Below are 22098 nucleotides of genomic sequence, written 5' to 3' on the forward strand. Positions count from 1 at the left end.
ACTAGAGCCCATTCTAAATTAACAAAATAAAAAACAACCATTTAAATTAAATTAAGTATTGTCAAGTCTTCAGGAAAATATTGCTGGTGGCAATGTAAATTGGGCCAAGACTTCAAAGTAGTTTAGAAATTCACTCTTTGTAAGGTTCACTCTTTGTGCCCAACAAATCCATACCTGGAAACTTATCCTAAACAGCTAACTTCCTTCTTTTAAGGAAAAACCAGGCATAAGAATAAAGGTTTGTAAGTAATCTTTAGCATAGTACTGTGAAGCCAGTAGGAAAATCTCCAAATGTTCAAAAAAAACAATGATTAGGTAAACTATAGTTAAGAGTACAATATACAGTTAAATATCTTAACATATAGGTAAGAGGCCATGAAAAAAAAATACAGAAAAGCATAAATAAAATGTTAAATGATGGGCAAAAGAGTAAATAAATGGGTTAATAAACCATAATTACAAGCATGTATGAAGAAACTACATAATATAAAGATTAAGAAGCAAACAAGAAATGACAGTTGTAGTTAGTGGTATACAGTTTAAATTATTTTATAATTTTTCTATATGATAACAGTTAACTCTTTTCTTTGGTATTACGACTTTTAATTTCTTCTGTTTTTTGACCACCATTTCACTGAACAGAAATTTAATGAAAAATATCAAGTATTTGATATATATATAGCTGTAGCCACCTGTGGTAGTTAGATTCAGTTGTCAACTTGGCCAGGTGAAGGCACCTAGTTCTGTTGCTGTGGACATGAGCCAATGGTATGTGAACTTCATCTATTGCTGATTCTATCAGCAATTGGCTAGGAGACATGCCTGCTGCAATGAATGACGTTTGACTTAACTGGATGGTGCTTAAATGAGAGAGTACAACATAGCACAGCCTAAACAGCTCAGCATACCTCATCTCAGCACTTGCAGCTCGGCCCAGGCCTTTGGAGATGCAGAAAGGAATCACTCTGGGGAAAGCTGCTGGAACCCAGAGGCCTGGAGAGTAGCCCAGCAGAGACTACCCTGAGCCTTCCCACGTAAGAAAGAACCTGAAATGAATGTTAGCTGTCTTTCCTCTGAAGAACTAATGAAATAAATCCTCTTTTATTAAAAACCAAACCGTCTCTGGTGTATTGCAGTCCAGCAGCTAGCAAACTAGAACACCACCTAATTAGAAAGGTGAAGTAAACCTCGGAGACTTACAGAGAACTAGTACAGAATTTAGCAAGTCATAGTTATGGAGAGTTCTTGAATTCTCTAGTACTTTCTGTAGTAGCATGCCTGATATTTCCAGATACGTTCTGGGATAGTACCTTCAACCTACTACATTTACTGAATTTACTCAGGATGCCATAAAAATATTGTCACTTTATACATGAGAGTGATTAGAAAGCACTACGTTAATGCGTCACAGAATTTCTCCTTACATCCTAGCTCAAAGTTGTTTCAGCTAAGAAGCTGGAAATATAAGCTAATTTAATCACTTGGTCTTTCTCTAGCAATTAAATTATACCCCGCCTAACTAACAAACACACAAAAGTAAGTTTTAAGAAGAAATATATATAAAAGGTTATAAAAGAAAGATATAAACAGTCAACTAACAAATAAACATCCATAGTAAGCAAGACTGCTCTAAAATTTTCTTCTTCCTCTTTTTCATACATAAATATTAATCTTTCACACAGTTACAATTTGTATGGTATTAGTGCTGGAGTAAATCTACATCAAGAACGGAATACTCAAAAGCTAAGGTTCCTTCAACTGAAATACTACCTTGTTGATGCTGTAACACTATTTGGTTCAATGGTGTTTTCAGTCATTCTTAACTGTACGGCCTCTGGCACATCATTTGATTTCTCTGCACCCTCTTCTGGAAGTTCTTCTATATGTTCTAGCTTTTCATCTTCTTCTTCTTCCTCCGAAAGTTCATTAACCTTTATGGATAAATGGAAATTGAGAAATAAATTTAATTAAACTGTTAACTGACATATCTAAGACACACCATTCTAAGAAATTTGAAAACAAAAACAGTTTATTTTTTATTTTATTTCCTACAACTAATCTCTTTTATGCAGTAATTCCTAAGTTTTTCAAAATCAAACTAAAATTGCAAACCAGACAAAAGTAATATTTTGAAGCAGAAAGCAGTACATTACTAGGAATATGAGTTAGGATTGTCAACTATGAAAAAGAGTACAACATTGCAGTTAGCAAGAAAACTTCATTTTCTACTCAGTTTTGTAAATATAAGTTACTAGAAACTTCTAATTTTCTCACCAATTTCCAAGTGCATTAAATAAGTCATTTTAATACAGAGCAAATTGAAAAAAGGTAGAAAGGCACAAAAATTTTGCCTTAGGTTGTTAGCTTTGTTTTAGAAAACACTGGCTGACTTCTAATTTTTCATGAAGAAATGGAACCCTACAACAGGGAGATCTCACTGTTTTGACTAGTTAGAATAACTCAAGGTTATAATTACTTTCTGGCAGGGGCTATCATATGTCTTCCATCATCAAATGGGATATATAAGTAAATAATCACTCCAATGAAAAGACAAATATTAGGGAAGGAAAACCAACAAAATATTTTCAAATGAGAAATTAAGTTATCTGAAAGAAGACGCCACCCTTAAACAGTCTTAACATCTTTTGTACATTAATACAAATTATTAAAAACATGGAGCAGTAAAAGTAAATACCTAGAATAAATTTGTTTACCACTACATGTAAACAGGTATTTTTCCTGATGGACATGCAAATACAGTTGTTGGAATACTGTCAGTAAAACTGCAAGCAAAAGAAGGTTAGTTACATTCCGATATTCTATCACACTCCCGCTTCCAAGTCAATAAACTTGTTAATAGCCAGGATTCGGAGTCAGAAAGATCTATGTTCATATCCCTACTAAGCCCTTACTATCTCTGGCAACCTACTTAGCTTCTTAACTTTTCCAAGCCTTACGTGTGAAAAGGAGATACTCTACTGCCACAGAGCTGGTTGAAAGGATTAAATAACATATGTAAACTGCTGTGTCTATTCATAATAAATCATAAATACTATCATAACAGGATTTATTCAATTCTATACAGAATATGAGTTAGGATTCTATTCTATTTCTATATATAGCATCACTTTTTATAAGAAATAAAGACAGTATCTGCCATCCAAACTACCTAACACAGCAGCTCTCAACCACTGGTATATCAAGTCACTAGTCAGATGGGTTGTTAAAAATTCATTTTTAACGATAGTAAATGACCTCATTTGTGAATAATTTACTTTACATATGTAGCATGTGCAGCAGATTCTGTTGAATATGTTTAGCTTACAAATGCCATCCCTCATCTATCATGTGTTATGTATAATGTGATTAACAAAAAAGGGTTATTAACTGAGAGGTGAGGTTTACATACAAAGGTGAACATATCAAATAATAGATTTTTTTAAACTGAATGTAAACAGAAAATTTTCCTCTTCCCTGATCTATGTATTTAATAAATTTGTGAAAGTCAAGAGAATGTACTTCATTAATATTCACCTGGTTACCTAAGCAAGAAAAAAAAGCCAAAAAAAATACTTCTTTTCAGTATAAAATGTAAATTATTGTGGCTGATTAATAAAAGCTTGGGCAAAACAGAAGAGTAAGAAAAATGTTAAAGTTGGCTATTTAAATCGAGAATAGATGAATATTTATTCAATCCACAAATTTTAGACACAGAGGTATTACTATTTTAACATATGTTTAAAAAGAGATTAGTTTGTGGGTTCTCAGTCAATAGCTCTTGAGAACTATGGAAGTCTTACACTCAATTATATTGACTATATTACATTCAATTTAATAAGCTTTATGTAAATTAATCAACATAGTACTTTCACCAGTGATGATCAACTAAGATAGGATATTGAAAGTAACCTATGGGATTTCCGCCCCTCTGCCCCCACCCCAACTGCCAAGCCTCCCAAATGTATTTTCCCACAACTTAAGTTGATGACATTATTTTGGGCAAGAGTAACCATTAAAGACAGATTAAAATGTTCTCTCTCTCACACCCCATATTAATCTCTACAAGTTCTTGATTCTCTGCTTGCCAACTTGACCTTATGCTTATCAACACTCATTCTGATAATAAATTATTCTGGACTTGCCCTATATATACAGCTGACTCAACTCCACTTATGGAGTACCTACCTCTCTTTCTTTGACTGCTGTAATTCCCTTCTCTAGGACCTCATGAAATGCCTGCTCTCCAGACTGTGGCTTGTGGAGAATGCTGCTATCTGCCTTCTCAAATGTATAAAGAAACATAATTGTTACCCTCAACTTCAAACCACTCCACTGGATTCTCAAATCATTTAAGGATCCCACCAAAAGAGAAAAAAAATGTATCCACTTGACACTGGGTCATTTCTCAAACACTTCCTACTTATCATCTCCAGCCATCTCTCCCATACTAATAATAGAATACCTATTACCTTGAGAAGATTCTAATAGTCAAATACTTATATTATTGAGATGAAGCTGCAAAAGAAGAGAATACTGGATAAACTTTACTTCCTTCAAATATCAAAACAGGAGAAAACTCAAACCACTGCCAAGACAAAGTGTACCCACATCTCTAAATATGTGGGTTAAGAAATTAGCAGCTGCTTCTTTTATCTACCTGACATGCTTCATTTAACTACCTTATAGACAGATGAGTAAAGCATGGATTAAAAATAAATAAATAGGGGAACAAATTCAGAATAAATTTAGTACATTGAAAACACTAGTGATCAGTGAATGGGAGGGGTAAGGGGCATGGTGTGTATGAATTTTTTTTTCTGTTTTGTTTTTATTTCTTTTTCTGAATTGATGCAAATGTTCTAAGAAATGATCATGATGATGAATATACAACTACATGATGAAAAAAGAATGTTCATATTCTTTTTCTATGATTTGGTTTTATTAATAAAAATTAAAAAAAGAAAGGAAAGGCAGACAATTAAAAAGAAGGAAAAAAAAAAAGAAATTAGCAGCACTGGGCAGGCCAGACTCTGCCTGCCATGCTGGAGACCTGGGTTCGTTTCCTGGTGCCTGCATATGTAAAGAAAAAAGAGATTGGCAGCACTTATGTTAGGCCAACTTAAAAATACAAACAAATTAGGATGAATTTGAGGAAATTTTACTTTTATTTACATACCTCATCACTTCTGCCTCATAAATCAAACTGAATTTATTAAATCTACTTTAAAAACTTTTAGAAATGTCTTTCTCTGTTATTTGCAACATGCTTATAATTCAGAAATATAATGAAAATAGATTCTGGAAATCAGCAACATAGACTAAGATAATTAAATATAAATCAATGCTCTCAGGACCCATTTATTGAACATATTCTGCACTATATGCTAAGATCCTCTTTTACCCACAGGCAAATCTACAGAATTCAACATCACCTGCTGGTATTGATTAATTTAGCCATCGTTCTATTTAATGTAAAGCACAATATATTTTAGTTAAAATTTTCTAGTGCTTAAAAAATTAGAAAAATACAGATGCAATAGAGGTTAGATATGAATATAGTTTGGCAAAGCTAAGGAATCCACAGGTTAACAGAAATAACAAAGAATTACACAATAATATAAAATATGACCAAGGCATAACTCTGCAGACTTTAGAGGAGTCAAGATATAAACATTAGGTCAAGTTGATATCAGTTTCTTACAATTAATTTTATAAATAATCATCTCATAAAGTTAAAATGACACAAACATATGTATACTATTTCATTTTGAGAAAAGAAAAAAGGCACACAGAATTCCCCAACAGATGGGATTTCTCATGGACATCAAAAGATATTAAGAGTTTAATGTCATTTTCTTTTAAGCAAGAATAATTTTGAATAGATGTCTCAATTCTCTATTTTAACCAAGTGTTTAAGTCAGGAACTGCATATAATTGTTGGAAATTTTCAAAAAATTGCCAGAAGTTTCCAGGGCCACTGATTCAGGTACAAATTCTAACCTATTTACTTCACATATATATGCACTGTGATTTCATCTCAGTTTCAACACTGCAAGATGCAATCTAGCATCTGTTACTATTTCTTTTTACAGTTCCTGATACTAGAAAAAAGGGAGGTGAGAGGCAGGGAAGTGGGAAAGAAGAAAGAGCCAGTCCTTGCTTTATGTGAAACAAAGTGAAACAGACAAAGATAAAAATGCTTAACTGAAGAAAATACAAAAAACTGAGGAAGGTACAAACCCCAAACGTTAAAAAAACTTATCCATGATAGTTCACATGGGCTACCCAGAAACAAATGTAATCAGAGCCTAGCAGGATGAATGCAAATCCGTATGAGAGAGAACCTTTTTTCAAGAGATGCTACTTTATAATACAACAAATGAAAGGAAACAACCCAAAGGTCCATCAGTAAATAGTGTGACATAATGTAAAATGTCAATAAGAAAACTGGGGTGGGGGTGGGGACTTGCTGCAAACTTACAACTGCTCAATAAGAAATTTAATTTTAAAGTAAAATAATACAACAGTGTGATCATATAATTTATCATCCAAACTTTGATACATTTGAGAGTCAAAGGAGGAACTAGTAATAATTAATTACACCAGAAAATAAGTAAGGACTGATCTTAGAAAACTAGGAAAAGTAAATAGGAACTGTCCTGAGAAAACCAGGATATACTTTATCCCCTTTACAATTGGGGACTGGGACAATAAACCAATAAATTAAAAGGTTACATCCACATAATAGGTAACTGTCAAATGCAAAAAACGAAAAAAAAAAAAAAAAATGCTCCCTACATTCCCATAAGAAAAGATCTCCATAGAGGGTACAAGTAGTTCAGTAGTAAAATTCTAACCTGCCATGCAGGAGACTGGGTTCGAGTCTCAACCCATGCATTTCCCAAAAACAAATAAGCAAGCAAAACAAACAAAGGAAAAGAAACAAACAACAAAAATTCAACAAATGGTGCTGCAATAATGGGATATTCACACATAAAAAGAATAAAATGTGACCCCCACCATACAATACAATACAAAAAAAAAAATCCTCAAGATTAACAGTTAAACTGATAAAAAGCAATGCTACCTTTCCTGTTAAAGACTACGATAAAACATTCACTAGTATTTGTATGAAGAAACTCCAGGAAAACAACAAGAAACTATAGGGTAGGGGGTAGGGTAGAGGACAACAGGTAGATGATGACTTCAATTGCATATCCTACTTTTTTTCTTTAGGTAAATTATTATCTATTTTTATAATAGGTAGCAGCCTCAAAATAAAAATAATTTCATAGGTTTTAACCTAATAGAAATTTGTTTGGCAACCATTTCAGAATAGGCACAAAACAAAAACCTCCACGCAGACTTACATCACAAATTCTAAACCTGAAGAGTCTAAATCATTGTGGCTTACAAGATCTGCAACTACTCAACTTCTATATTCTTGCCTCATAAAGAGGGAAGGTCCTTGCACGGTCTCAACCATCAAGGAATAGCAATGACAACAAAATATATAATGTGTCCCGAAAAATGGATTTTAATATTCTAGAGTCACCAGAGTTAACATATTATCTGCAAGTCCAATATTTAATCACTAGCTGCTTCCCATTTTTGATTGCACTGCTTTATATCAACTTGATAATTTAAGCAAGAAAAACTCCAAGAATGAAATTATTACTAGCCCTTATGTCAACTCTTTCAGCTGCTAGACATTTTCATTTTATTTTCCCATACTATATATATTTTTTTAATTTCTGTGATATTAAATCATTTCCTCTAACTTGTATTTCTCATCCTTTGCCTTGATTTCATATACTGGTAAAGCTTTCTGCAAAAAACAAAAACACAATATTCTTAAAAAATAAACAATGCTTGAGTTGACAAAAGGAAAAAATAAACATGCTATAAAACTCTATCATACACTCTGGTTTCAAAGAGGACAAGTAGCTCAGGAAAATATCACATTCATATACTACATGGATCTCTCACCACCTACAGACTACATTCAATAAACAAGAAAATTACTTCCAGCTCAGTACTTAAATTCCAGTTCATGTCAAGCCCTTCCTTAAGTGCATTTCTTAAAAAAAAAAAAAAACTCCAAGTACAATATTTAAAATATTCTCACCTGTTCAGTAATTGAACTCAAATCATTAGATGAAAAATCTTCCTCTTCATTTTCAAAAAACTCATCATAATTTTCCAGAAGTCCAGCCATTATCCTGCTCACTATTTCTTGCTCTTTCAGATCTTCCACATCAGTGTAAATGCTGAAAATAAAAGTCCAAATTGAACTGAGAGTTCTTAAATTAATCCCAAATAAAGTCAGGAGACAAGAAATGAGTCAGTTGATGACTCTGAACAATTAATGTCATAATTCTGTACCTCAGTTTTCCCATCTGTAAAACAACTTATTTGTACCCTGTTCACAGAAATGCTGGAAAGATTAATCAGATCTACTATTAAAAAAAAATGGTTCACCAAGCAATCTAGGATCTTTGAGAGACAGTATAATGATTTTATGTGAAAATTCCAAGTTTTTTTAATTAAACAAAAATGTGTATAACTTACTGGAAGACATCTGGACCAAAAACAGCAGCCAAAGAATTTGCAGACCAAATTTCTTCATGATGTGATGCTACATTGGCTAAAAATTTACACAGAAACTTTAACAAACTGTAATTTACAGGTGGAAGCTGTTGCAAGAGGAACCTCAATTTTCTTCCAAATTCATCTTCATTATTATAATCTATAAAACATAATGACAGGTTTTTTTAATGAAGTAAAAGCAAAGCTCAGATATTCTGCCAGGTTCACATTACTCCACCCACACTACCTTTTTTACTATAACAATTCAAAACCTCTTCCTACCTCTAGCAGAGGCCAAATGCCTCAGGGCTTTGCATTTCACTTATTAAGTGAAGAGTAGAGAGGGGAAGGTGGAGAAAGGGAAGTCAATCTCTCAATTGTTACAGAATATTTTCCTCAACTATTAATCACTGGCCCCAATATTTTTTTAATCGATTTTCAACATGCTGTCTCTTGCATGACTATAACTGTGTTTCCAAACTAGTGCCAACTGTAAGAAGTTAGACTAGCCAAGGCCAGTCAACACCAACTTACTAGTGAACAAAGCAGAAAAGCAATACAATAGGAAAATCCTATCAGTCACACTTTTCCACTTTGATGAATGGGAAAACAAGGAAGAAATGGGGTGACAATAAACAACTTTCTTCTGACATCCTGAACAGAACAATTAACTTCAGAAATAACTATAGAACTAAATTAAAAAGTCTTCAATTTCTCATTTGTTTTTCTTCTCTAAAATAAAATCGGTTTCTGTTTATCAAGGGAATTATCACTAGCAAAAGCTAGGCCACGTTAATCATGTCAATGAGTTGGCATGGAGCTTAATAGAAACTAAGCTCCTATTAACTCCACTGATTAATGAGGACTACATTTTGGAGAAGCAATTCTCAGAGATACTCCAAAGAAGAAGTAATTTATTGATTCACTAAGAACCAAACCCATTAAGTTTTGTTTTATATCTCTGTTGAGGGTCTTAAAATTATTTCACAAAAATTATTGGTAAAATGTTATGGTCACTAAAATCGTGAAACTGTAACCCCTGTCAAACTCTGAAATACGTTCTACAACTAAATGTGGTGCTGTGCTCTGAAATTTATAGCTTTTTGGTATATACGTTATTTTTCACAAAAAAAGAAAAAAGTTGACTGTGATGTAAAAAAAAATATTTAAGCCCTCTAGCCTCCTATATTCTGGAAAAGCTAGAAGGAAAAATCTGAGAGGATTGTATGCTAGCCCATGACAAACTCTGGGATCTGTCCAGTAACCACTTGTTGAAAAGTGCTTTGAAAACTATTGTTTTTTTCTTTGCTTTGTAAATATACTATACCACACAATAAAAAAAGTTAAAAAAAAATTTTATGGTCATATTAGCCATCTGTGAAAAGCACAAGTTCTAGAAGTTTATTAGGAAAAGCTATATTCACAAATTTTACTCAAAATGTAAAATGCAACCAATGACATGTCCTCTATGTTTTGTAATTAGTATTATCAACTATTCATACAAACGCATCAAAACTTTTGATTTTATAACAGGGCTGAAACAGTTTCTATATTATTTTTTTAAATCACTTTGTCTATAGTTGGTGGAAAACTTTAACAGCGTAAGCACTAACAGGAAAGGATTATTTTTTTAAATTATGTCTAACAACTCAAAAAATATGAGCAATTAATATTATCAATGACTCAGCAACACTGAAAATTTCTATGTAATAATCTTTCTAGTTTTACAGCAATGATCATCTTATATACCTATATATTACTCTTATCACCTAATTTTCCCTCTCTCTCTATTTCCCTTAGAATTTTAGCTCTATGAAAGCAGAGATCTTTGGCTACTTGTGTTCACTGCTGTATTGCCAGAATCTAGAACAGTGCCTAGCATATAGCCAGTACTCAGTGAATTATTTGCTGAATAACTCAATCAATACACACATAAAAAAAAACTGAAAAAAGATACTGGACTATTAAAATGTTTAATTTAGTGGGGTAGTGAAATTCTAAGCAATACTGCTTTTATTTGAAGTACTGTTCATGTTGCTCAACTTTTGTTTGTACACATTTCTACTACAAAAATATTTATATCTCCAGGCTACTTCTTAGGTCTTTTTCAAATAACGCAGAGAAATATTTCAAAATATACATACCAGTAGTACACACTTTCTTAGATCTTTCTCTTTAACCCTACTTTCTAGTTAAATCGTATCCAGGAAGAATACATGTATATGTCAAAGAATTATCCCCTGACCAGCAATTCTTTCAAGCACTGTAACTTTTCCTTAGAAATATTATAATTCAAAAAAACTGGGAACTATGTTTTCTACCAAAGCATAATATATAAGAAGTTGTTCAAAGCATTATGGTCTAGGGTCCATGGGTAGTTTAATGGTTAGAATGCCTGCCTTCCATGTGGGAGACCCGGGTTCGATTCCCAGACCATGCACCCAAAACAAACAAACAAACATTATGGTCTAAACTAGTGGATCTTAAAGGTGAGAAGTTTTGCTCCTGGACATTTGACAATGGAGGAAATTGGCTTTTCTCTTTTTTGGGGGTTGTTGTAATTTGAGGAAAAAGGACACTACTGGAATTAAGTGACCAGAGGCCATGGGTGCTGCTAAACATCCTAAATTCAAAGGACACTCGCACCCCAAACAAGAATTACCCAGTCCAAAATGTCAGTAGTGAACGAAAGCACACTGCCGTCCTTGTCACCACAGAAAAAATGAAAATCACTTTTTTAAACAGAAGTTTAGATTTGACAGCAGCAATATTCCTTCCATAATCTTAAAAGCCATAATTTTCTTCTGAATTTGTGAATATCAATTAAGATACTGACATATTTATCTACAAGTACCTTCCCAAAAGAATACTAAAGGATGCATAAACAAAATAGGAAACACCACACCTACCATGCATAGCTTTTAAAGAAATGCATGTATGTATACATATACATATGCATGCTAACAATGTTATGTATGTATAGGTGGGGAAAAGAGAATAGTGGATTTCTCATATTGTAATACCAACAGATCTAAGAGTCATGAGCATTTTTGCATGCCTTAATTCCTTTGCAGGTGACTGTTAACATGAGAATAATTAATTAGAAAGATGCATATTATAATTCCATGAATGTCAACATAGTGCATTGGTTCTTTCATAATTTTAAATGAGTATCAATCAAAATCACAATCCAAGTGACAAAGGAAATGACTTCTGATAGGTACTATCAATGAGATGCAATTATTTTATTATTAAATCCTATTCCAATTATCAATTTATAAATTTCCATTATGTCTAAAAATAATCTGATTCTTATGATGTTAAAGACTTGTGTGTGAGTCAGCTAATACAGAGAATATGGAAACCTATCACTATAAAAACAAAAAGGATAGCTCTTAAATACTTTTATCAGTTTCAGTACAGGGTTAATGGATGTAAAATGCTTAAGTGACTCAAGGTAAATGCTTGAGAACATTTCTAACAAATGAAGGAAGACATGGATTCAGAAATTCAAATGAAAAATGTAGTACTTATTGAGAGAAAAAAAATTTGAAAAAAAGGCTACATTAACGATGCTTTGTTTTAAAACTTGTTTTTCCATCCAGGAAGTACAATAAAGGAACAAACCAACTCAGGATAAGCATTTCTAAATACAGCAAATACAAAATAAGCCCTATCATCTAGCTGTACAGAAGAAAATATATGTAAGAGGGGCAGAGAACATCTTTGTACAGACCTTTACACATAAATCAAAGGCACCCATTAATTTAGGTGTTAAACACAGGTGTTTAAAATAGGTATTAAAATGCTACCTTTAAAAGCAATAAGCACAGCGGAAGGAATTATAATTTCCTAACATCACTGAATTTCTCTAGAAGATCCAATTAAAAATAATAACAGACATCATTATACCAAGAAAATCAGAAAAACTAATAAAGAAATTCAATAAATTTTTGTTTCATGCCAAGTTTATAAACTGTCCCAGATAATGGAACATGCGGCCTACATTAAATATATATGAATAGCATTTGATTCTAGGATCTGGAATATTTCCTCATCTCTTGGTTCCTACCTTTCTGCCCACCTCTACTGCCATATTTTCTATCTCTACTCCATTCCAGTAAGCCCTACTTTTAGATACCACAAAAAAACTAACAAGGACCAATTTGTTTTTTTTCTTTCTTTGACTTGGAGTCTGTCCAATCTGATATTTTATTTCTTTTAGGCAGATGATCAACAAGAACCTTTAGATACATTTCAACTCTAGAATCATTTCAACTCCAGAATGCTTCTGACTTTTGCTAGGAAGGTCTATCAAACTAGGGATAAGTATCCCATATTAAGCAACACATATGGCTAGTATTGAACACTGTGCCACACACACACCCTTCTATACATTTTTCTACTTTCTCTGCCTACCCTACTACTACTTGCTCTGGTCTCCTCCCTTTTCTCTTCTTCCTTATCACTCTATAACTTAGGCTTAATAAGACCAATTACATGTAAACAATAAACAGCACTACAGGGATTCAAGAACTTATAATTCTTTAACTAGACCATACAGACACAAGAGAAAATGAGAACATAAGACTCTGAAATTAACAAATCATTGTTTGATAAGAGTTAAAATTATGTTACCTTGTGAAAGTTGCATCAAGTGAATATGCAAACTGCCAGGAATAACAGGTTCAGGAAGTTCTTGAAGGAAAAACCTAAGAAGGCTAATAGCTGAGGGAACATCTGCTTCTTTAACCAAATCCACTTCTTCTCCGTTGTCGTATCTCTGCCGAAGCCACTCCACTGTCTCAGCATTTCCATTGACTTGAAAAAGTCCTTGTTGCTCCAGACCTCCTACATTAGTTGAAGGCAAAAATTAAATAAGCTGCAGCCTCTACCACATGGCCGTATATATTCATTCTCCAACCAACTTAAAATGCTTATACTTTTGGAAAGCCATTTTGACTCCCCAATTTAGCTAAAAACCTTCAAATTGCACCTCTAGAAAAGTATTACCTGTGCCCTGGGTGTATTCTATTTTATCCCACCCCCTATATCCATTAAAAATATTTTTGTCACTCCCATTAAAAATCTAGGCTGGGGAACTGTTCTAAAGGATATAAATTTAAGAAAAAAAGCAAACTAAAACATTAAAAAAGAATTTCTATTGTTTTTCCTCACTACATTTTGGAGGTAAGATACAAAAAAAAAATTTTTCAAATTTTTTTCAAAAGGGATATGTTGTGTTTATTAAAACAAAAGTGAGCCCTCAAAGTAAGGAAATGTATACCATGTTCCTCAATATAGTCCACAACGTGGCGGACTATGAACGGAACCTCATTGTCTGGATGTCCTCCTTGCTGCAGCTCATCAAGTGGTATTCCAAATATTTTGTTAGCAAGAACGGAGTTGCAGTTACTCAAGGAAGGGGAGGAGCTCTTCCTCATATCTTTTTTGCAGCCAGAAATCAAAGCTGTCTTTTCTGCCAAATGAAAGACAAAAAAAAAAAAAAAAAAGACTACAATGATTAACAGGTGGCAATATGACTAAGTACATTAAAGACAGATGCTTTACACATGAATGTGTTCTTACCTATTTAAATATTTTGCAGTTTTCAGGCCCATAGTTTTACAAAGCTGAATACAATCATCTGAGCATTTCTCTATTGTAATAGCTGTGAAAGCTTCCTTTAGTGTTTGCATATTTACCAAACACTGACAAAACTGATTATACAAAACTAAGCAAGGGGCATTAATGTCGCAAAGGCAAATTAAGGGACATATTTAGCTTCAAGGGGTCCTGTTCTGACCAAGCTTACTAATGACACAGGTTAAAACTCAAAACCTAAACCATCTTTAAACAATGCTATATGAAGATCATCGAACCCTTTAATTCCTAAGCACCCAAACAAGAGAGAATCATTTTTCATAATGTGAGGGGTTGAGAATTACTTTTTATAAATGACAGCTGAAGAAGAACAAGATTAACTGGTTCTTATTTCTCCATAACAGAGAAGCCAGAATATGTTTTCATAAACAAAGTAAAATTTTCAATTTTGGACATTAACTTTCAACGAGAATGTCCTTTCATCAAAACTGCTGTTACATAATTAGTCTAAAGAAGAATTTCCAGAGCTGGCGGATTTCAGAAGAAATGTGATTTGTCTTAGCTTTCTAAGGATTGTGATTAGTGATAAAGCAGTGGAATTAAAACAATACTTCTTATGACTGTTTCTAATTTGAAGCATCAGAGAACAAGTAATCCCAAGAATAAATTTCTAGAATAAACATTTTTTTTATGTGGGAAGAATATTTTTAAAAGAAAGAAAAATTACTTTTTTGCAAAAGCTGTTAATGAACAAATGTCACCACTGGACTTTTTTCATCACCCCAGAGAAACAATTTCTCTCACCTACATACAACAAGTGTACCCACTGATCAAGAGAGAATGAGAACATGTTTGACTGGGAATAATCCAGCCAACTCAAAGGGAAAGGAAAAATTAACTTAATGGCAGCAAACCATCATAAATTATACAACATTAAATAAACAACATCCATTCTTCAGTGCATCAGGTACTACAAAACTTCAAGTTAATAATCAAATAGCAGCTATAATGGGGGTTGGGGAGATTGGGGGGAGTCCCAAAATTTCTGTGGATTGACAGAGCATGGAATAGTCACTATTTTAAAAACTTACCTTTGAGTACTTAAACACCTAAGTTTAAAAAATGGTTTCTGCACCAGCTACCCTCACTGAGCAAGCATTCTTTTGTCATTTATGGCTGTTTGAGATTATGGCAGAAGATGAGCCTGTAGTTCCTCATTGAAGAAACACAGAACTCGATCAGTACGTCAGCAGTTAATCTACAAGAAAAAGTCAGAGAACAATTATTTCCATTTCCCACATGTTAAAATGTCAGAAGAGACTAGAAGAGAAGTTAAGTCCATTTAGAAGGATACCCATACAGAATAAGGCACTCTTCTACCTGAAAAATTCACCTGTGACAAAATTAAAGGCAAAATCTTACACAAGGTATCCAGTTCTTATGATGGTTAAACTGGGTAGGAATAATTCTCCTAAAAATATATAAAGTATTACAAGGAGAATCTTTGACAGTACAGATCTTCAGGGATGATACCATTCAAATTATCCATTTTCCTCATGGACAATTCATTTGTTCCCCACACTCACACCACATTCCTTCCTCATTTCCTCATCTATTCAGTACTAAGCACAGAAATATTTTCAAAATCAAAATTCAAAGATGTTGTTTAAACTTGGAACTGCACTTACGTACTTTTATTCCTTTCTTTGTATAAAGGTTTCAAATCAAACAACAACGCACCATTTTGTAGATACATGACCCTGAACAACTTCCACATCTCTAAATCTATGTTTCCTCTTATAAAATAAGGATAACTATTCTTTACACTTGTAAAGTTTGACTGAGATAATATATGCAGAGAATCAGTTTCCTTTTCTCTACATAATGTTAAAATAAAAGCATCTTCATATCTGTGGCCAGCTGATTTCTAAAAAGGGTGCCAAAGTCCACTCAATGGGGAAAGAATAGTTTCTTCAACAAACACTGTTGGGAAAACTGGACATTTGTATATGCAAAAGAATGAAGGTGGATGCCTACCTCATACTATTTAAAAAATCAACTCAAATTGATCACAGACCTAAATAAGAACCCAAACTACAAAATGCCTAGAAGATTCGTTTCCCAAACCAAGCACCCAAAAACAAACAAACAAACAAAAAACCTCCTGGGAGAATCTTAGGACCTTGTTAGGCAATGAATTATTGGATTTTACTACAAGTATGCATAACAAAACTAGATAGACAAATAGAAACTCATCAAAATTAAAAACTTTTGTGTATCAAATGACTTCATCAAGAAAGTAAAAAGATGGGTGGGTCACGGTGGCTCAGCAGGCAAGAATGCTTGCCTGCCATGCCAGAGGACCCAGGTTCGATTACCGGTGCCTGCCCATGTTAAAAAAAAAAAAAAAAAGAAACTAAAAAGATGACAGAACAGGAAAAAATATATATTCAATAAGAGCTTAATATCTAGAATATATAAAGAAATTCCACAATTCCACACCAAAAAGAAAACCCAATTTAAAAATGGCCAAGGATCTAAATAGATTATTTCTCCAAAGAAGTTATACAAATAGCCAAGAAGCATGTGAAAAGATGTTCAACATCATTAAGCACTAAGGAAATGCAAATTAAAACCACAATGATACCATTTCACACCCACCAGAAGGACTACTTTAAAAAAATTGAAATAATATTGGAGAGGATGTGGAGAAAGAAAGAACACTCATTCATTGTCGGTAGGAATGTAAAATGGTACATCCACAATAGAAGACAGATTGATGTTTTCTTAGAAAGTTAGGTACAGAATTACCATAAGACTCGGCAAACCTACTACCAGGTATATATATTGAAAAAAAATTGATTAGTTTCCCGGACCATGCACCACCACCACCATCCCCCAAAAAAACCTGAAAAAAGACTCAAATAGATATTTGCACACTAATGTTCATAGTAGCATTATTCAAATTCCCAAAAGGTGGAAACAACCCAATGTTCATAAAGATATGAATGGATAAACAAATGTAGTATACATATACAATGGAATATTATTTGGCCATAAAAAGAAATGATGTTTCAATACATGCAACAACATGGAAGAATCTTGAAAACAATGCTGAGTGGAATAAGCCAGACACAAAAGGACAAATACTGTTAGGATCTCTCTTACACGAAATAATTAGAATAAGCAAACTCATAGAATCAATTTAAAATATAGATTACTAGGGGCTGGAGTAGGGGTAAGGAATGGGACGTTAATGCTTAATTGGTACAGAATTTCTGCTTGGGTTGATGGAAAAGTTTTGGTAACGGATGATGGTGATGACAACACAATATTGTGACTGTAATTAAGACTAGTATAGTATAGATTGAATGTGATTAAAGAGGGAATTTGAGATTTCTGTGTATTACTATAGAATAAATTTTTTTTTAAATCCATACAATGGTAGAATACAAAGTGAACTCTAATATGGAACTACAGACTATAGTGAATAATACAATTATAATAATATACTATAATAAAGGTACCATACTAAAAATGTGCATAATAGGGAAAACTATATACTTGGAGAGAGAGGGTGGAACAGTAAATGAGAACTCTGTATTATCTGCATGATTTAACTGCAAATCTCTGACTTCACTAATAAATAAAAAAGACAAGCAAGTAACCTGGGAGAGAGGGAAAAACCTGTTTGGCAATGTGTTTAATATTTGATCTCATCATTCTCTGTGAATTCTAATTATCTATTAACAAATCTTTTAATAAGCTCAGAAAATTATGCAAGAGAACTCCCCCAAGAGGGCTGAGTTAAGTGTAGAATGCTATCATTCAGTGCGGTTTTTAAAAAAGTCTTATTAGTAACATATACCTCCAGGAAGAACATTAAAAACAAAAGGAAAGGAAAACCACATTGCCACAACAAATTTTCAGTTGATGATTACTTCCAAAACATTCTGAAATGCCTACTAAAACATGTAGTCTATTCATCTGAAAAACAACTTCAAAATTAAGGTACTTTAGAGAAGTTAACTTCAGGAATAAGATGCTTTAATGGATTTACATTAAAAGTCAGGTTGATATCCTCATGACATAAAGGAAAGGGGTGGACTTGGTTGATGTACAATAAATGAGGACTCATTAAAAGAGTCTATCAGAGGCAAGTTCGAAACATCCCTAAAATGGTGGTAACCTAGGGATCAAGAGGGGCCTTGAGCATGTAGCAATCTGCGTGACCAGAGAAAACTCCCGTTCCCTAATCACTGTTGGTACAAAAAGACTCCACTGTAACCAAATAACTCCACCGTAGCTAAATCACTCCTTTCTAACCAAATCTGTCCTTTGTAACCAAATCTCCAGACTGCTGAAATCCTATTGTAAACAAATCTCACTAAACTCTGAACCTTTTAAGCCACTCCTTCCACCACGACTCCCACCCCCCACCCCACTGGCTCTCTTGGTTTTTGCTCAGGGTGCTGACTTGCATTTCCCAACCAGCCACCACTGAAATAATCTTTCTCCTGTTTATAAACCCTTAATTAAAACTGATAGGTAATTTTTTGACTGGTGCTTTCTCTGGTCCCAGGGTTGAGTTGGGTTTAAACACTTGGCAAGCCAACCAAGAGACCAAAGAACTGACGGCCATAAAAGGCATGAGTACTGGAAGCGAGACTTTCTGGGGGAAATCCCAGGATGGCCTGCAACATCCATGTGGGGAAGGATGGCTACCCTCCTAGACAAATGGGGACCACCGAGGGAGCATGGAAATGCTTGTAACTCCCCTGCAGGACTGTTCTCCTCCAAAAGGCCACATGACAGCTGTGCTTACTAAGAAAAAGGAGAACCACCAGTCCGCTGCAGCTGTAGCCTGGCCTCCTAGGGAGGCTGAGTGATCAGCTACACAAAAGGCCTTGAAGGCCAAAGAAGCAGTTTGCCTCCTGAAAGAGGAACTTAATTTAGAGAGGACTATGAGGAGAGCCCAAGCAGATTTGAAAGATGCTATATACGAGAGGCTATGCCAGGTAAATGAAAATTTGAAAATATTAGCATGTTGTTACACTAGGGTAAAGGGGCAGAAGCTACCTAAGGTTCAAGTAAGACGTATTCTAACTTCCCCCAACTGGGATCCCAAAGTCTGGGAACCAGTGGACTTTTCTTAAAAGGCTGAGGATACCCAATTTGACAGGCAGAAGTAGGATGAAAAGTCTAAATTTGTTCACCTTCTGATCTGACAAAAGATTAAGGCACCCAGGATAAGAATGAGGGCCTTTAATCTTGCATAGTTTGAAGTAATGCCTGGATACATCCTAGAATATAATAAGTAGATAATCAGAAAGTATTGGCAAAGTCCCTTGAGGGCTGGGAGAAAAAAATATGGAGCTATTAAACTTTACCATCAGGGAATCCCCCTAGAACTGTCAAACATTAAAGATACCCAAATCAAGAGGCCAAACCATTGATCTTGAGGCTTATTATTGTGAAGCTTATGTAGGTAGTGGAGAAGCTTAGCCTACTTACTGGTATGCCTAGGAGTTATTTCTGGAGGACCTCTTTTACTGTTCAGATGTGGCTTCACTCTCTCTAGCCCAACTCTGCAAGTGAAATCATTGCCCACCCCCCCACACACAGGATATGACACCCAGGGGTGAAAGTCTCCCTGGTGGCACGGGAGATGAATCCCAGGTATGATGAGTTCAGCCCTGGTACAGTGGGATCAACAGTTCCATCCTGACTAAAAGGGAGAAAAAAGTTTAACTAGTAAGGTATCAGTGGCTGTGAGAGTTCAAATAGAGTTGAGAGGCTACTCTGGAGGTCACTCTTATGCTAGCCAGCTTCAGTTAAACACTGCTACTTATCATATTTGTCAAACTCCAACAAAAACCATTTCAGCTAATCCTAAAGAACATCCAGGGCAATATATAAAATTCTATAAAGGTCCATGCACTAGGGTAAGTTTCCAGAAACCTACAACCTCCATATGGGACCCTGAACCAGAAGTCCTAAAACCTAGAGGGCCCAGCCTCTCCAAAACACCAGCTAGTTTCATCTCCCTACCCCATATTAGTGACAGCCCTCTCCAACATGAAGAAGTTGGAACAGCCATAGCTCAAAAACCCTAAAGAGGGGGCCAAGATGGCGGCTTAACAAGGTGCGCGTTTTAGTTCGTTCTCCAGAACAACTACTTAAATAACCAGAAACACTACAGAACAGCTCCCGGAGCCACGACACTGACCAGACACACAGCGTACCCCAGTCTGGACGAGCTGGACCAGCTGCGCGCCCCCCCAGAACCATGAGATCCCCAAACCGTGGCAGCTGGCGCCCGGCGTCCCTCTCCCACAGGCGACTTCCCAGAGGGAAAGGAAAGACACTCTAACAGTAGCAGGGACTGAGTCCAACCAAACACCAATTGTGGCATTAATTAACAAATTCTGACTACTAAAAATAGGCTCCCAATCAGGCAAACCTGGTGAAGGCGGAGGTCGCTTATTGGGCCAACAGAAAAAGAGGAAAGGGGATGGAATGGAGGTTTTTGTGGCTGTCTCTATGGAGGCTTGGCTGCCTCTGGATTCAGCGGCGGGACTACACGGGCTGCAACTGCCCCAGGCATAGGCAGAAACAGACTGCTTTCAGAGCTATCTCCCGCCTGTGCCTTCCCCAGGGGAGGGGTGAAGCCCAACTCAGGTGGAATCCCTCTCTCAAGGAATTCAGGACCCAGGGCTCGGCAATTTGAAGCCATTAAAACCAGCCTACAACCTCTCCTCTGTCTCCACCACACCCCCAGCAGGGAGAGCCTTCCAAACTTAAAGGTGCCACAACATCTTTTGCTGGTGGGACTCGAGGGAAACAAGCGCCACACACTGGGCGGGATAAGAAAAACAGAGCCCAGAGACTTCACAGGAAAGTCTTTTAACCTGCTGGGTCTCACCCTCAGGGAAAACTGACCCAGGTGACTCCTTCCCCCTGATAGGAGTCCAGTTCAGTCCGGGAAAACCTGGCTGGAGTTTATAATACCTATATAGACCATCCGAAGGGTGGGGAGGGAAAAGGCACCTTTCAAGAAGGCCAAGAAACAAGAAAATAGAACAGAAAAATTATCCTTTGTTAAACAAAACCTAAGCTAGAAGTCCAAAAAAAGCTGAACTGAAGGTCAAAGAACAGATAGACAACAAACTCATCTAGCAAGAAAATCCTAGGTAAGAAAAGTGAAAGCAATCACCAGAATAAACTAATTAAGGTAATTAAATGTCTAGACGCCAGCAAAAAAAAAAAAAAAAAAAATCACACCAGGAAAACTGAAGATATGGCCCAGTCAAAGGAACAAACCAATAGTTCAAATGAGATACAGGAGCTGAAACAATTAATTCAGAATATACGAACAGACATGGAAAACCTCATCAAAAACCAAATTAATGAATTCAGGGAGGGTATGAAGAAGGCAAGGAATGAACAAAAAGAAGAAATGGAAAGTCTGAAAAAACAAATCACACAACTTATGGGAATGAAACACACAGAAGAGATAAAAAAAAAAACAATGGAAACCTACAATGGTCGATTTTGAAACACAGGATAGGATTACTGAATTGGAGGACGGAACATCTGAAATCTGACAAGAGACAGAAACTACAGAGGAAAAAATGGAAAAATAAGAGCACGGACTCAGGGAATTTCATGATAATATGAAGTGCACAAATATACGTGTTGTGGGTGTCCCGGAAGGAGAAGAGAAGGGAAAAGGAGGAGAAAAAGTAATGGAGGAAATTATAACTGAAAATTTTCAACTCTTAAGAAAGACCTAAAATTACAGATCCAAGAAGTGCAGCGCACCCCAAAGAGAAAAGATCCAAATAGACGTGCTCTAAGATACTTACTAATCAGAATGTCAGAGGTCAAAGAGAAAGAGAGGAT

General features: G+C 35.1%; 1 protein-coding gene across 11 annotated transcripts in view; it reads right to left on the reverse strand.

Annotated features, from left to right (window-relative positions):
* The window catches only part of FAM13B (family with sequence similarity 13 member B), a 188235-nt gene that overhangs the window by 70427 nt on the left and 95710 nt on the right, over positions 1–22098 (reverse strand). For all 11 annotated transcript variants that reach the window (XM_077138550.1, XM_077138553.1, XM_077138558.1 and 8 more), the window contains 6 exons: positions 15285–15451; positions 13877–14068; positions 13228–13440; positions 8572–8749; positions 8129–8270; positions 1771–1931 (listed from right to left, as the gene is read on the reverse strand). In XM_077138550.1, coding sequence (XP_076994665.1) covers positions 1771–1931; positions 8129–8270; positions 8572–8749; positions 13228–13440; positions 13877–14033 — 851 coding nt within the window. In that variant the 5' untranslated portion in view covers positions 14034–14068; positions 15285–15451. The remainder of the gene's footprint in view (positions 1–1770; positions 1932–8128; positions 8271–8571; positions 8750–13227; positions 13441–13876; positions 14069–15284; positions 15452–22098) is intronic.

The sequence above is a fragment of the Tamandua tetradactyla genome, chromosome 20 (genome assembly GCF_023851605.1).
Source record: "Tamandua tetradactyla isolate mTamTet1 chromosome 20, mTamTet1.pri, whole genome shotgun sequence".
Classification (NCBI taxonomy): Eukaryota; Metazoa; Chordata; class Mammalia; order Pilosa; family Myrmecophagidae; genus Tamandua; species Tamandua tetradactyla.